Source organism: Odocoileus virginianus, chromosome 24 (assembly GCF_023699985.2).
Source record: "Odocoileus virginianus isolate 20LAN1187 ecotype Illinois chromosome 24, Ovbor_1.2, whole genome shotgun sequence".
Taxonomy (NCBI): Eukaryota; Metazoa; Chordata; class Mammalia; order Artiodactyla; family Cervidae; genus Odocoileus; species Odocoileus virginianus.
The window spans coordinates 22,228,901-22,246,679 of NC_069697.1; the positions used below are offsets into that span (position 1 = coordinate 22,228,901).

Genomic DNA, 17,779 nt, shown 5'->3' on the forward strand with positions numbered 1-17,779 from the left:
AGGGCAAGATGCTTCAAGAGGGAGCATCACAGTGGCAAATGATGTAGAAATTAAGTGAAGACACAAGCTGCAAAGTAGGCACAAGACAAGCAAAGTGGTCACTGGTGAACCCACTGAGAGAAGCTGTCCATTAGTTTGGGGGCTGATACTAGTTTTTGGTGGATTAAGAAGCCTGGGGAGAGCAGAGTGGAGATTATTCCTTTAAGACACATGGTGAAGGGATGAGGAGTAGTGAGCAGAGCAAAGGCAGGATGCAAAACAAGTGGGTTCAGGATATTGGGGTGTGGACGGTGGTGGAGGCTGAAGTGAATCCATGGAAAAGCAGGCACGGATGGCACCAGACTTGATGATAGAGGAGCAAAGTCTCAGGAGAGGTGGGGCAGGGAGAAGTGGGCACAGGTGGGTGGGTCATTATGGATGGAGGGCAGAGCAAAGCAGGGAAGAGGAGAGAAGCACCGAGCAAGTCTAGGCCTGATGAGTAGGGGCCCGGGGGCTCTGGGGAGGGAGATCTACCGGGGAAGGGAGTGTCTTCCTTGGCACTGGCTGCAGTCGGGCACACCGTGGCCCCAGATGGTGAGGATGCTCCTGGCCTCCCTGCCCCAGGGTTCCAGGGAAGCAGTCTCATCAGCTGCACCCCTGGATGCAGGGGTGGGGAGCAGCTGGCCTGACCCGGGGTTGGGCCCAGGCAGGGTAACATGGGCACGAGCCCGGGGTGAGAGCACAGAGGCTGCCAGTGAGAAGGCCCTCAGGGATGTGAGGGAGCCAGCGGGGAGCTCTGTGCACGCTCTGAGCCCAGCATCCCGCAGAGGGGCTACTCCCTGCTGACTCAGACCCAGGTGCTCATCTGCATGTTATTCATTTCAAGCCAAAAAAAGAAAAAAGAGCAGGAATACTAAGAGCATCTCGTTCCCCCTTCCGAAAGAGCCACCCCAGATCTTCCCAGTACTCCTGCGATTGTGCTCAGTCTCTCTGACCTAGAAATCTTTCCACCTTGGAGGGCTCCCCTCAATCATGCCCACACAGCTGTCTGTGAAATTTGGAAACTTCATTTCCTCTCCAAGCACACCAAGGTAAGTTTTCATTTTAAGTTAAATGCTCAGAGCATGGCCTTACTGCTGCCAAATATTCTAGTTGTATCATTGTCTCCTCCCACTACAACGTCACCTCCATCAGGAGAGGGGCGTTGTTTCTTATCCCTGTTCCTAGAACAGTGCCTGACACATAGTAGGTGCTCAATAAACACATTCAATGACTGAAGGCCCTGTTCCAAGCACTTTAACTACACCTCACCACCCTGGGCATGTTCCAGTTGAGGACTGGGAGATTCAGAGAGGCCAAATGTTTTCCCCAGGTTATTCAGATCGCAGGTACAAAGAAAGTCCTGAGTTTCAGGCTGGCCTGCCCACACGTCATGCAATCATTCAGAAGCTGCTTGATGAGTTTATTGGGCAACCACTCTTATGAAACTGATTCATGCTAACCCAACTCTGGCAAGAACATCCCTGACAAGAAAAAGCAAACGTGCTAATTTACATTCAAACATAAATAAACTACCAAGGAGCTGAAATGCTCTGAGCAGCTGGATGGCTCAGTCCAGCCCCAGTAGGATACGTCTTGTGACTAAGGAAGGCAGAGAAACGTCCTCCAGCCTGGCCAGGAGCCAGCTCTGGGAACTGGACACCAGGAGCCCCAGTGGGCTGACTGGTCAGGATCCTGCCTCCAGGAGGACCAGTGAGACACGGCTGCCTGCTCTTTCCACTTGCCAGGAGAGCCAGCCCCCAGCCTCCTTGGGTCCTCCCAGGTTCTCATTTGGGGAGACGTGCGTGTTGAATAACGAGTGGACACTCCCCCTTCCAACTCCATCTATGGTTTGCATCGACTCTCCAGTGACTGCTTCTCGTTCATAAGGGGAAACCCTACATGTACCAGGAAGTCATAGTGTTAAACAACTCTGACCCCAGTGTCTAGGGAGGCCCATCTCTGTGAATCCAGGCCTCCATTTGGGCTCCTGCCAGTGTGAGCCACTGAGGGTGTTTATGTCCTGCCTGTGGTTTGAATTTTGGGGATCTCTCTTATAATTCTTTGTTCCCTGCAGCTAAAAGGGCATGGGCTTCAAACCACAGGGGAGTATGAGAGGAAAAACAACCAAAACGACTTCAGAGGGACTTCCCTGGCGGTCCAGTGGCTGAGACGCCACACTCCCAATGCAGGGGACCCGGGGTCAATACCTGGTTGGGGAACTAGATCCCACATGCCGCAAGGAAATATGCCGCATACCGCAGCGAAGATTGAAGAGCCGGTGTGCCACAACTAAGATCCAGCCCAGCTAAATAATAAATAGATAAATAAAGTATTTATGTACTAATAGGAAATGATCTTTAAAATATTATATTTTTTTAAAAATCACTTTGGGGAGCGACCAGCGGAAGTTTGGAAAGCAAACTTATAATGTGGGTGGTTGAGAATCAGAGAAGAATCTAGGCCTCTCCAAAAAGGGATTCTTACGCAAATGGAGTCCCTTAACTATCAGTGGAAACCAAGGCATGACTTTGCTTCTTTTCTACTACTTAGCAGTTATTTTCAAGCAGAACATTAAAAAAAAAAAAAAACCAATTCCCAATACCTGGGCCAGAGCAATGTAACCACCACCAACACAGCTGTTTACACGGCTGACGCTCGTTCCTGTCAGCTGCTTTAGTCCAGTTAAAGGCCTGTCAGGGGAGAAATTCTGGCTGGCTTAGCAAGGAGAGGAATCTGAGAGTGGCCATCCCAGATGGTGGGTAGCAGGTGCTAACAGGGCACAGGGCAGAAGCCAAAAGGGACCACACCGTCTCAAAGTTGAGCAAAAAGCTGATAAATATGCAGCCCAGCCAACTGCCAATTATACAGCCCATGAAGCTCAGGAAGCCAGGGAGGGTGTGGAAGTTTCTTTAGTTAACAGCTTTCCATTCTTTTCAACCACAAATTTGTCAGCCTATGTCTTTTCAAGGAGCAAGTATATCAGCTTCAGGTAACCATCCTCACCAAAGTATGTCCAAAGAGCAAAGGTAAAAATCCACAGTTTGCAACTGGGCTCCAGGAGGGTCATTTGCCTCGCAGAAGCTGGCAGTTTCTAAGTAACTGGACGCCAGCCATTCAGTCCTTCTATTACAGCACAGGGCTGGTTAGCAGTATAGACTCACAGTCACACAACGCATGGGGCTGACTAGCAGACCCACCATACCCCACGATAAACTTTAGCCACTGGGAACCTGTTTCCTCATCTGTTAAGCAAGGATAAAGGTGCCTATCTTCTTGGGTGTTGGTACGATTATGTTTGATACTGAAAATAAACCATTTGACATATAGCATGTGGTAGTGATGGTTTAGTTACTAAGTCATATCTGACTCTTGCGACCCCATGGACTGAGGCCCACCAGGTTCCTCTGTCCATAGACTTCTCCAGGCAAGAATACTCTAGTGGGTAGCCATTCCCTTCTCTAAGGGATCTTCCCGATCCAGGGATCGAACCCGGGTCTCCTGCATCTCCGGTACTGCAGGAGGATTCCTAACTGCTGAGCAACCAGAGAAGCCCCATCACATAGCATGGTACACAGTAAATGCTCAAAGAATGTTAGCCGTCACTTCACAGCTATGAAAGTCCAGAAGGTGCTGTTCAATACTGTCACAGTCCTGCTGTGTCCCATAAAATCCTCCATCTAAAGGTCATACGTATCAGAAAGTAACTTTGTATGTATGGCAGCAGATGCGATCTTATGGTTGTAAATTAACAAAAGCTATTATTACCAATTGCTATTATGGTCTTAAGCTACTTGGTCAAGTTGTGACTATAGATATTCTCAAGTGTCTATGATAATTTCTTCTATTAGGAGTCCAGGTACGATTCAAAATCAGAAAGCACTGCTTTATTGTGTGGCAATAGCTTTCATTATGAGCTATAATCCAACTAAACACATTTTTTTCCCCATCTCTCATTTTAACGAAATACAGACTTGGTGTTTTCCCTAAAGCAACACTTGGGAATATGCCAGATCAGTCCCACGCTTAATATAATTATTTTTATTTTCTGTATATACATCTTCAGATATCAAATAACAATGGGTGTGCAAAATAACAGTGGGGTGCCCTAAGATTTCCAAGGATTCAGATATGCAAATAAACCAGGGCAGGGGAGGAGCTGATGCATTTACCAAAGTCTCCATCCTCTCAATGTTCTAGTTATCATGTCAGTGCAGGGTGGGTGCTGGAAGAACCAGAGCAGAAGTTGCTCATCACATCGAGCTGAGTAGAAAGTAGATAAAAAGGCAGGAGAAGGCAAAGGCCAAGAGAGTCCCAGCTCCCTGCTTCACTAGCTGTGACCTTGGGAACCTTGCATGTATCTGAGCTTCAGTTCCACCCATGTACCTGGGATAACGATGCCCACGGCACAGGACTGGCTCAGGTGAGTTACAGCACTAGCGAAACAAAGTGCTTAGTCAGCACCGAAGCTCCACACAAAAGATAGACGCCGCTAAATTGGCAGCTCCTGCCAGAGGGTCCGCTCACTCCTGTGCCCACATCCACCCCCGTGATGCCCTTCTTGTCCTGCTCACTCCAGCCCAGGATGGCTCTGCCTGGTCCTCAGCATCCCACCACACCTCTGCCCACACCACCAGGGAACAGCTCCTAGATTTCCAGGTGCTGTGACAAACCACCCTTCTCCCTCCGCCCAGGCTCAAGGAATGGGCACACAGACAACTTTCCACAGAGCTGAAATTAGTTGAAAAATTGATTGGGGGCGGGGGGGGGGGGGGGGGCAGAGGAGACAGGGAGGGATAAAGAGAGGATTTTTAAGGCAGTGAAACTATTCTGTATGGTACTATTAATGTAATTAACGATGGATACATGTCATTACACACCTGTCCAAAGCCATAGAATATACAAGACTGAACCCTAATGTAAACTAGGGACTTTGGGTGATAATGATACATCAATGTCGGTTTGTCAAGGGTCACAAATGTACCCGCCAGTGGGGAATGTTGACAGGAGGGGAGGCTGCGCATGTGTGGGAACAGAGGGTTGTATGGACATTTTTATACCTTCCAATCAAGCTTTCTGTGAACCTAAAACTGCTCTAAAATAGTCTATTTTTAAAAATGATTAGAGCAACTAAGCAGCAACAGCATTATTAATAAAATAAAGGGGGAAAAACCCATAATCATCTCAACTGATGCTGAAAAAGCCTAAAATTTAATACCTTTTCATGATAAAAACACCCAAGAAACTAGGAATCGGAATTTCTTAACATGATAAATACTACATATACTACCCACAGCAAATATTGTATTTGGTGGTGAAAGACTGAAAGGCTTTCCCCTAAGATCAGAAACGAGAGCATGCCTACTTTTGTTACTTCTACTGAAAGTTTTAGCCAGAGCAATTATGCAAGAAAAAAGAAATAAAAGGCATCCAAGTTGGAAAGAAAGTAAAATCATCTTGTTCACAGATGACATGATCTTAAATGTAGAATATGCTATATATTCCACAAAATATTGTTAATAAACCAATTTAGCAAAGTTTCAGGATACAAAGTCAACACAAAAATCAGTTGCATTTTATTCACTAGTACTAAACAATCTGAAAAGAGAAGTAAGGGTAAAAAATAGTATCAAAAAGAACACAACACTGGACTTCCCTGGCGGTCCAGGGGTTAAAAATCCACCTGCCAATGCAGGAGACATGGGTTCGATCCCTGGTTCAGGAAGACTGCACATGCCATAGGGCAACTAAGCCTACTGAGTAAGCCTGCACTCTAGAGCCTATGTGCTGCAACTACTGAGGCCCACACACCCTAAGGCCCATGCTCTGCAATAAGGGAAGTCACCACAGTGAGATGCCTATAAAGAGTAGCTCTCACTTGCCGCAACTGGAGAAAGCCTGTGCACAGCAATACAGATGCAATATAGCAAAAAAATTTTTCAATTAATTAAAAGAATAAAATATTTAGGAATAAACCTAACCCAGGTGGTGAAAGACTTGTATGCTGAAAACTAAGACACTGCTGAAAAGAATTAAGACATAAACAAATGCAAAGTTCTATGGTCTGAATGTTTCTGTACCCCAAAATTCATGTATTAAAATCCCACCAGAAACTAATACAACATTATAAATCAACTATATGTCAGTGTTTTTTAAAAGCTATAAATTTTTTAATTAAAAAAATCCTAACACCCCAAAGGTTATGGTATTAGTAGATGGGGCTTTGGGAAGTGCTTTAATCATGAGGGCAGAACCCTTATATGAACAGCATTAGTGCCCTTATAAAAGATGCTCCACAGAGATCTCTGGCCCCTTCTGCCCTGAGAGGATACTACAAGAAGTTAGTGACACAAAAGAGGGCCCTCATCCAACCAACTATGCTGGCACCCTGATCTCATCAGACTTTTAGTCTCCAGAACTGTGAGTAATAAATTCCTGCTGTTTTTAAGCTACCCAATCTGTAGTATTTTTTTATAGTGGCCTAAATGAACTAAGAGAGAAAAATTAATACCAAGGTGTGGAACTGCTGCTATAACAAATACCTAGAAATACAGAAAAGAGCTTTGGAAGTGGGTATAAGCAGATATTGGAAGAATTTGGAAGTATTCTAGACAAAAAGCCTATACTGTCAAGAATGGACTTAGAGGGCTCAGAAGGAGGAGAGCTTAAAGAAAGCCTCTCTTTTTCAAGAATATTTAAGTGGTAGCGACCAGAATATTGGTAGAAATACAGATGGAAAAAACCATTCTAATGAAGTCTCAGATGGAAATAATGTGTTACTGGAAACAGGAGAAAAGGCAATTCTTATTATAAAGTGGCAAATATGGGTTTGATCCCTGGTCTGGGAAGATTCCACATGCCTCAGGGTTGACCCCTCACTCTAGAGGTCAGAGTGCTGCAACTATTAGAGCCCTCACAAGTACGGCTAGAACTAGAACCCGAGAGCTGAGCTGCGATTACTGAGCCTTCACTCTAGAACCTGAGAGCCGCAACTACTGAGGCCAAGTGGCACAATTACTGAAGCCCTTGCACCCTAGAGCCTGTGCTCCGCAACAAGAGAAAATGAGAAGCCCATGCACCCCAACTAGAGAGTAGCCCCTGCTCACAGCAACTAGAGAAAGTCTGCGTGCAGCAGTAAAGATCCAGCACAGTCAAAAATAAATTTAAAATAAATAATAAAAGGCATGTGCAAGGACAAACTGGGAAATTGGGATTGATATATGCACACTACTATATATAAAACAGATGACTAGTAAGAACCTATCGTATAGCACAGGGAACTCTACTGAAGTACTCTGTAATTACCTCTGTGGGAAGCCCTACCTCTATGGGAATAGAATCTAAACAACGAGTGGATAGGGACCTCTCTGGTGATCCAGCGGCTAACATTCCATGCTCCCAATGCAAGGGGTAGGGGTTTGATCCCTGGTCAGGGAACTAGATCCACCTGCTGCAAATAAGAGCTTGCATACTGCAACTAAAAGATCACGCAAAAAAAAAAAAAAAATAAAAGATCACGCATACTGCAATGAAGATTGAAGGTCCTGTGTGTTGCAACCAAGACCCAGTGCAGCCAAAATAAATTTTAAAAATAAATATTTAAAAAAAAACATTAAAAAATAAAAATGCAAAAGAGTGAATACATGTATAACTGATCCAGTTTGCTGTATAGCAGAAACACAACATTGTAAATCAGTTATATATCAATAAAAACTAATTTTAAAAAAAGGAAAAAATAAAAAATAAAAAAAAATAAAAATGATTATATAGACACAAAGAGATCTGCCATTGGGATGGGCTCTGACAAATGTGGAAATATAAGAAATCCAGCTCTTCATTTAACATCAAAGCCAACATCAAGTGTCTATTTAAAAAAATCACGGCCCTTGTTTTGAATGGGGTGAAGATCTACATAGGATTTACAATTTTAGGCTAACAGGAAACTATATGATGTCCCATAAAACAGATATTCTGCAACAGACCTCACAATAAACACTTCCAGTTTCTATGCTCAGAGCCACTAACTACTGCCTAAACACATCTTAAACAGAGAGCTTTGTTGAAACATTTCTCTAAGGACAAACACAGCAGACATGCTTTAAATAAACCAAAGTTGCAATACATAAATCACTCCTAAAACAATCAAGATATGTTACTTTCCAGCTTCTGATAAACAGAGAATTGCATTGACTTTAGAAAATTATAGATCTGCTTTATACCTTCTGGGTTACCACTCTGATTAAATGTACCTTTGTTTTCAGAAAAGTTTCTTAACTACTTTTAATATAAATAGGCCAATTTCATTCTTTTTAGTGATTTACCTTTTTAGATCAACTCTTTCCTTAGTGTATGTGCTAAACTTCTTATAACACCTCTCTCCAGATAAAGTTCTAAATTTTAAATAATGCCATTTCATCCTACCCCCCCAGTTCCTCAAAATTATGAAAAAAAAAGCAAAATCAACTGTTTAATCATACATGTTCATATTATTAGCAAGTATTTAAGTGTTTTCCTGAACCAACACAACTGTATTTGGATTCAATGCAAAATTGTTCTATCTGACGCAAAATAACTTGGTATTTAAAAAACAAAGAAAAAGGACGTGAATAAGTAGTTGCCTAAGAGAACTAGTTCCTCTCACTATTACTGAACCCTTACAATTAAACCTGATGCACTAGAAGAAAGACAAGGCGAGAAACATACATAGTGGGGAAATACATAAATGAAAACAAGAGTGACAGCAGGAGAAAGACTAAAACCACACAGATGCTCACTGATAGATAGGGAGGGATAATAACAGCATTATGGGCTGTGATGGAAAAGGGAGGAATTTCAGGAGAGTTTAATTTATCAATAGATCACAGCAACTATATAAGCTAAACAACTAATTGTATGTGCTAGAAACTTGGGACTCTACTTTCACTGCCCCAAATCGGCAATGGAATATTTTTATTTCCTGCTTCATTGTTGGCTTCTTTTTTTTTTTTTTTTTTTGGTGGGGAGGGTGGAACTGAATGGGAGGATGTTTTGTTTTGACTCAATCATACTCAAAATATAAGCTGCAATAACCAACTCAAAACCCACAAAAGAGTATTCTTAGGTTTTTCTTTTGTCCTCAGCAGACTATCATTATCCTGGTGATCATGAAAATAATATGTCACCAAAAAATCCAGCGCTAGAACCCAATGCCCAGTATCTTCAATCACTTAAGTTCACGGAGGGAGCAGGCACTTACCCATCCTACAGATGGCTTTCATCTCTAGGTATGCACATGACGCTGACTGCTAGGGAAAGGTGGGGAAAAGGATTCGTTAACTTAAGTGTAAACTGAATACCCAATTCCAGAATATGTCATAGCAAGATCACTATTTTTATTGCATATTTATAACATTTTATTTAATCTCCTTTGGCAGTAAAAAGCAGCAGCAGCGGGAGAGTTTATTCTTTGAGAGGAGAATCATAAACTGCAGAGAGTAAAAATCTCCTTGGAGGATACCATCTTATTAAAAAGCTTCATGAACTTTCAACGAGACTTGAAAATAAATACACTGCGTAGGGTGAGCATACCCAAGTGAAAACAATGTTTTTGAAGTCTAATGAGAATCACTGGAAAGAAGAATTCTTAAAAATAAAAATTCACCATCAGGTGGAGTGACTTAGACCCTACAACATTTCAGAAGAGCTACGAGCAGCTTCTCTTAACAGCTCCAGGTTGCAGGGGGGAGCGAACTGTGTGCTTTCTGATTACTTCTCCATCTCTCTCACTGGGGAGGAGAGACACTGATCACACAGCTGGGAAGCACCAAAGCAAAGGTGCCAGGCTGAGCAATGGAGCAGAGTATGGGCGCATGAGGAGCAGGCTCGAGCCTTCTTGGGTCCTCCCAGAGCTCTTATCTTAAGGGCCAGGGATCGATCTCCTCTCTAAACTACCAGTAGCATCCACACCCACCCCACACCCCCTGGCATGTCCAAAGTGGCCTCAGAAAGGTTCACAGAAATCAAGAGGACCCATCCAGGAGGCAGCTTGATTCAAGGGCATTAAGTTACATCCAGCCCTTACCCACATGGAGACTGAGGCCCACAGACAACAGGGAACACTGGCCATGAAAACAGAACCAGATTCCTTCTCTGGATCCAGAAGCTGTCTCCATCTCCTTGACTGGATGGATAGAGACCAGGGGAGAGTCTTGCAGTGAAAGGGGACAGAGCCATGAGAAGAGGTAGGACTGTAACTCGTTCTTCCCTGAATGCAAGATACTTGAAGCCAAAGATTTCATGAAACAGTTTATTGTTTTAAATAACTCAAGTCTGGAAGTAGATGATAGCCACAGTTGCTTACATGTGACTGGACTAAAACCACTAAATTGTAAACTTAAAAAAAATAAAAGCAAGCAAACTTGAGTTGTACTGTCTCACCCACACTGGACTTGTACCAGATGTTTGACAGCTCCGTTCTCTCAAACCATGGCCTATGTCGCTTTTTTAAAGGAGATTTTCCTAAGAGCATGTGTGCATGCAAAGTCGCTTCAGTTGTGTCCGATTCTTTGCAACCCTATGGACCATAGTCTGCCAGGCTTCTCTGTCCATGGGATTCTCCAGGAAAGAACACTGGGGTGGGTTGCCATGCCCTCCTCCAGGGGTTCTTCCTGACCCACCCAGGGATCAAACCTGCGTCTTCTGCGACTCCTGTATTGCAGGCAGATTCTTTTCCGCTGAGCCACCAGGGAAGCCCTATTTGCAAAAATATTGCATTTAAATTTAAAATCCGGGTCATTTGATGCTTTCTGGAAGATAACGTACACTGATACTCTTCCTTTTGTCTTTAGATAGCAAAACAGCTGGTGGGAGGAGGGGATGAACCAGTTTCCATTAACATCTTCTAGAGCTTCTTTTTTGTGACAGAGAAACAGATTTAAAAGAGTATCATCTGGGCTCAAGAGAGTAAACGACATCCCCCAAATTGGCCAAAGATGTTGACTTCCGCATGCTCTCACCTCAGCAGAAGTGTGACCACTCCATCTACTCCCTTAGAACTTATCCTAAGCGACAGAGGGCAACCTTGGCTCAGACACCGAATCTAATTTATTTTATTCTTGCAGGTCTTTCAGGGTCTAACAAGGACCCTCTCAATCTTCACCCAGGTCACCTGCACCCACTGGTCTAGATGCCACCCCCTTAAACCACATATCCTATTTTCTTCCTTTTCTCCAGTGTTCCCACTTCAGGGCATTTTAGCTTTAGAAACTATGATCCTGTTGTCCTTTCTTGAAGAGAGAAAAAAACAAAACAAAGCTCGAAACGTGAGCAGCCTTTTTTATTTACTGAGTACACGTCGACACGTTGCCAGCCCTCACAGACTGAATAAAATGAATCACAGAAAACGAAACACATCCTGAGAGGGGCTGATCACAGTGAAAATTTGCTGGAACACAAATACAGTGCTTTCCAGACCTCAATTAAAGACACAGTTTGAAGAGGGATTGGGGAGCCTCTCTATATGCCTGGAAGGTGGTGCGTTCGACAGTCAGTGAGGGTGGAATCAGGACTATGGCTCCCTGGGTGTATGAAGGCAAGACCTGTTCATAAATCCTCATGTCTTACCATTTAAAGAGCAATGGAACACCTAGGTTAGACTTGCGATGGACTAACAGGTGAACTGTAAGATTCCCCCGTGACAGAGGGTCACACACAGTTGGCCAAGGTGGACACGGGGCACACAGCGGACCGACGGTCAGCAGTGGACAGTGGGACAGATTACACGGGACCTACTGTGCTTTCACAGGCCCCACAGGCTCCAGGGTCACCGTCTGAGCTTCTTCCCCTCCCCAAGTCCTGCCGCATCTTCACGGCTTACAGGACTCGAGGGGAAATGTAGCCCTAGCAATGGTGAAGCTCAAGATTGACAGAGACTTGAGAGAGATGGAAAGTCTCTCTTCTTCTGGGTCACTGACTACCCCGAGTGCTTGACAACCAGAGGCTGACCAAGATGAGCTGGGCAGGCAGCAGGAAACCAGGGCTGATTAAGGCAGTGAGCAAGGTGGGGAGAGCCTGGAAACAGATTCACGGTAACCACGCACAGGGACCCAGCTGGCGAGTGCCACCGGGCGACGAGAACTGTAGTTATCTACAACACACAGCCCCGGTCCTGTATTCGTCTGTCGGCACAAATGTCCATTTTAAAATTTGGTAGTATGAACAGAGTTTTCTTTAAAATAAAAACTTGAGAGGATATGAGGACAGGAACTGGAGGCTTCATCTTGGTATTATTATCCTTTCTATGGCACACAGAATGTGGTCCCAGTTTTTACAAAATATCGCAAAGAGAGTCACAGCGAAGAAGGTGCCGAGGATGTGGAAGCGGCTCTTCATCATGGGCGAAATGAACTTGGCGATGGTGGACACGCACACCAGGATGACCGTCATGAAGGCCAGGACGACGTTGATGCACTTGCCCAGCAGGACTTTGGCGTTCACCGTGTCTGTCTGCAGGGCTTGCTGCTCCTGCTGGTGGAGCTCCAGCTTAGAGATGCGAGTCTGGCAGGACTCCAGGGCTTCCTGCGGGCGAGAGGGAGAGCGAGGATCAAACGCTGCTGGGGCAACACAGGAGCGTGAGCTGGGACGTGCATGAGGCCCACCCCGCTCAGGACGCTGCTACTGGGGCAGCTTCACACCGACGCTGATGATAATGGTGGTGATGACACACAGGTGTCAGACAAGAATCCCAGGGCTCGCCTTATCCTGCTATTCATGGATAGAACGAGCATGTATCGACAACCGTGAAATACCATGAATAAGGGATTTATGGGCAGGTGTTTTGGTTTTTGGCCACACTGCACAGCATGTGGGATCTTAGTTCCCCGACCAGGGATCAAACCCATGTCCCCTGCACTGGTGGCGAACGGTCTTGACCACTGGATCACAAGGGAAGTCCCACGGTTAGGTATTTTGACTCTGCCTATATTTAGAATAAAGTGCATAGAATACTGGCATCTGGTGGAACCCTCACGGACAAACCAGAGGAAGGGGTGGGGTCCCGTTCTGCGACAGGGTCTACCTCCAGCGATGGAGGAAGTGGCATCTCCAACCCCTGGTCCCCACGCCACTGCTCAGTCTGTGCGCATCCGCTGCAGAGGAGGAAGCGGGGGAGACAGCGCCGTGCTCCGCGGGCGCTCAGAGAGCAGCCACGTCCCCGGGCCCGACCTGAGGCCACGCCTCCTCCCGAGGCCTCTGCCTCACCAGCTTTGATTACTCGTACTCCAAGAACATCTCCAGCCCAGCTGTCTCTTCTGAGACCGAGCCGTGTGTCTACATGAGCCCCTGACATTTCCATCTTTGCTGCTGTTTAGTCACTAAGTCGTGTCTGACTCTTTTGTGACCCCATAGACTGTAGCCCACCGGGCTCCTCTGTCCATGGGATTGTCCAGGCAAGAATACTGAAGTGGGGTGCCATTTCCTTCTCCAGGGGATCTTCCCGACCCAGACGTGCAACCCACGTCTCTTGCACATCCTGCAATGGCAGGCAGACTCTTCACCTCTGAGCCACCAGGGAGGCCCTGACATCTCCATCAGAGTTTCTCAGAAGCACGTCAACTGCAATGTGGCCGGTTCTGTATACCTGTCCTCACCATCCTCACTCCTGCCATCAACCCTGTTGCCCTTCCAGTTCCTTTCCTCAGAAAACAGCACTTGGTGAGCCAAATTCTCATATGAGAAGCATGAGGGCCATTTCCTGACACCCTTCTCATGATCCAGCCCCACCCACACAACGTCTGGTATTTATCCTAACTGGTCCATTCCTCATTCGCCCACAGTAACCCCCCACCTAAACCACCAGGGTCTCTGCCTGCGATAACTTTATACTCATTTCTCTGCACACACTCTCCATCCTCAACCTCATGAATCCACTTTCCACACAGCAGCCCAGGTGATCTCTGAAAGATGCGGATGTGGTATGGCTCTTTCTTGTAGAACCTTTTAAATCTTTAACGTGGCCTTGGCCCAGCCACTCTCTCCTGCCAAGCTTACCAGATAAGCCCCCTTCCTCCCCTCTTCACTGTGTTCCGGCCATACTGGCTTTATAAAGTGCTGCAAAGGACCGTGTTCAGGGCCTTTGCACACGTGCTGTGCCTAAAAGGTTTGCCTCCCCACATACCACCCGCTCCACCTTTCGGGTCCTATGTTGATGGTCACGTCCTGAGGGAAGCATTCCTGGACCCACCAGACTGTCAAGTCCCTCTCCCGGCCTCCTCCCCAACTGGGGGACCATACCTGCACTGCACTGTTATCTCCAGCAGGAGGCACAAGCTGGCCGCATGCTCCAGAGACTGAATGCCAGTAAGGGGATAAGAGACTTGAAAAAGAGAAGAAACATACACCTCCCAGGAGAAAAAGACCTAAGTGGAGGCAGTACAATGACCTAGTTTAGTTCACCAGCCTATTTTCTAACTCGTTTCCCGATATATGTTTGCTCAATTAAAATCCAGTCATGTTTTCAGATTTTAAACAAGCATAATGGCGCCAACATTGATTTACTTTCCTTCTTTTGAACATACTCTATGGGCCAAGGGTTCTCTGTTACTATAGTAACTTTCATCACACAGGCTACCGACAAAGAAGGTAAAACTTCTTCAGATCTTCACATTCTAAATAGCGCTGACTTTCTACAGCAACAGGCAAGGGCCCCCCGAATCATGTATTCTTTTAAAATGCTTAGGTCCACAGAGAGCATCCTCTGTTTTAGGCATGGCATGGAACTGGTGATGGAACAGGACAAAAGATGACCATTTTAGGTAAATGCGTTCATCTGTGATTGGGGAGATGATTTACATATGCAGAGTAGGCTGATTCCAGAACTGCCTTAGAACTTCTGTCAAATTTTTAACCAAAAGAAAAATTCAAGAAAATTAAGCCATCAACTGTAAGGAATTTTGGTCACAGCAGCCACTAAGAAATTAAATACTGGGCCAAAGTAAGTACTAAATTTACTGGGGATAAGGACAAAGGACAGGATTACCTTTAAACTTTTTATTTCGAATTCAGGGTTAAAAAAAACTTACTTGCTCTTTAAAACAACAATAAAACCTTTGTATCCTTATAGGCAACAGTTACCCTCATCTATACTACTCCATCACCTTGTATAGCCCTGCCTATAAGCACAAAAAACAAGAAAGAGGAAAGTGAGCAGGCTCAGTCACCAAAGCCCCAAGAAATACAGCTACTCATACATACTAAATATAAAACTGACCAGCATCTATTTTTTTGTCTGATGTGTCAGGTAAAGATTTAAGTATTTCATGTATCTTATCCCATTTAATCCTTCTGACAGAACTTTTGAGGTAGAGCTCGTTAATATTTCCATTTTACAGATGAGGAAGCTGAGGCATAGCCCTGACTTGTGCAGGGTCACAGTAAGAGACAGAGGCAAGATTCTAAAAAGAAAGGCCCTCCAGTCACTCACATGGACATCCCCTTTGCACTTCTGAGCTACAGGTAAAACTAGAAAATGGTAAAATGAAATCTTCTGAATTTTTAAGCTCTCTCTGAAGTTTGCCACCCCCCCCATCTTACCCCTTCCATCTCTAAAGTATATTTCTTTAAAAAAGGAATAACAATATAAACCCAAACAATCCCCTAAATAAGCAAACCGTACATAATATTTAGACATAAGCCAGTGGAATCCCAGATGCAGCTGAACAGCGTGCTCTCATAAAACGCATGTGCTGTCTGCCTGGCAACACGTCACACTTAAGCAGGTTCACGTCTCTGACACCAGTCAGCAGTGCAGTTCAGTCTCCCAGCCCAGAGCAGAAATCCGCTTGGTGTTTTCTGCACCAAGGTCCTCAGAGGCAAACAAGCCTGATGCCTTCTTTGGCTCCCAGCATCGTCCAAGCAGACAACTGGAATTAGCACAGGCTCAGCTTTTGACAGGAAGGAACAAAACATGGGCAGCTGAAACTCTGGCTCAGACACTGTGGGAGAAATCTCTGCGTCTCAGCCCCTTGTAAAGTGGGGCTGGAGAAAATAACCACGCCTGCAAAGAACATTTGTAAAACTGAAGCTGAGCATGACTTGGATAGCACTCTTTGTTTCCTTTTTTTAAAAAAGGCAATCTATGCGAATGTAAATCACTGCAGCCACTATGGAAAACAGTACAGAGGTTCCTCAAAAAATTACAAATAGAACTACCATATGATCCACAAATCCCACTTCTGGGTACATACAGGAAGGACATGACACTAGCATCTAGAAGAGAAATTCACACCTTCACATTTATTACAGCATTACTGACAACAGCCCAGACATGGAAACAACCCAAGTGGCCACTGATGGATCAATAAAGAAAATGTGGTACCCACACACCCAGGCATACTATGCAGCCCGAAGAAACAAGGAGACAATGCCATTTGCAACAGGGATGATGGACCTAAGGGTATTAACGCTAAGTGAAATGAGTCAGACAGACAACAAATACCGTAGAATCTAAAAGGGGAAGGGAGGTGAAATGGGTGAAGAGGGTCAAAAGCACAAACTCTCAGTTATAAGATAAATGAGCCCTGCGGATGTAATGTACAGCTTGCTCACTATAGTTAACAAGGGTGCATTGTGTATTTGAAAGTTGCTGAGAGTAGACCTTCAAAGTTCTCGTCACAGGAGAACAAATTTGTAACTATGTGAGGTGACGAATGTTAACTCAATTTATTGTGGTGATATTTTTGCAATAGGTACACATATGAAATCATTATATTGTATACTTTAATACAGTTGTATGAAAATTGTGTCTGAATAAAAACTGGGGGAAAAAGAAGACCTTCTGGAACCCCCAAAAAGGAGCTCAAGAAGCCTAGGGCTGCTTCACCACAGCGTTATTGCTCAGTTGCATCTGACTCTTTGGCGATCCTATGGACTGTAACCCATCCGGCTCCTCTGTCCATGGCATTTCCCAGGCAAGAATATTGGAGTGGGTTGCCATTCCTCCTCCAGGGGATCTTCCTGAGCCAGGGATCAAACCCAGCTCTCCTGCATTGCAGGGGGATTCTTTACCATCTGACCCACCAGGGAAGCACCATGACAGCATTAGTATCACATTATCACTAGAACATGCCTTTGTTTATACTGATCCATTTTCCTCCATCCACTGGGATCCCACCCATCCCTTCAAAACCCACCTTCTCCAGGACTTTTATTCAGATTCATTACTCAAGGACTATTTGTAAGACCTTGAACAAGGTCTCTGCGCCTTGGTCTCTACTTCTGAGAAATGGGGAGAGGAAAAGGAGCTATCACAAACAGAAACAAATGGGCATCTAAAGTGCTTTGACAGTGCCTGGCACAGAGTATGGACTCCCACAAATATGAAAGCTAATATTTTACAGATAAGCAAAGAAACGTAAAGCTTGCTCAGGACCAGGTAGCTGGTAAACAGCTGGGACTGAAATCCAGGGTCTGATCACTTTGTGGCCACCGCCCCACAAGTCCATAGCTTGCTGGGCACTGCACGCCTGAATTTCTGAGGCTTTCAGAGCCTACACTCATGTAACTTGGCCTTTGTTCATGCTGTCTTGAGCCCACTGGCAGCTGTGTTCCTCTTGATTTCTCACCTAAGCAAGCATGTTAAAGGCAAGGTTTGTCTCAGGTTTTAAAATTTGTAAAAATGTGGTGATGGTGGGGGAGAGTAAAGTACAGGTGATAGGCTTGGGGTAGGTAAAAAATAATTGTTAACTAACTTAGGCAGAAAGCAGACAGACTATAGCTTAAAGTCTAT

At 45.0% G+C, this 17,779-nt stretch overlaps 1 protein-coding gene across 14 annotated transcripts in view; it reads right to left on the bottom strand.

The window, feature by feature from the left end:
- Nucleotides 1–11,314: 11,314 nt before the first annotated feature.
- TMCC3 (transmembrane and coiled-coil domain family 3) overlaps nucleotides 11,315–17,779 on the bottom strand; it is a 276,327-nt gene continuing 269,862 nt past the window's right edge. For all 14 annotated transcript variants that reach the window (XM_070454336.1, XM_020877915.2, XM_070454333.1 and 11 more), the window contains one exon: nucleotides 11,315–12,573. In XM_070454336.1, coding sequence (XP_070310437.1) covers nucleotides 12,271–12,573 — 303 coding nt within the window. In that variant the 3' untranslated portion in view covers nucleotides 11,315–12,270. The remainder of the gene's footprint in view (nucleotides 12,574–17,779) is intronic.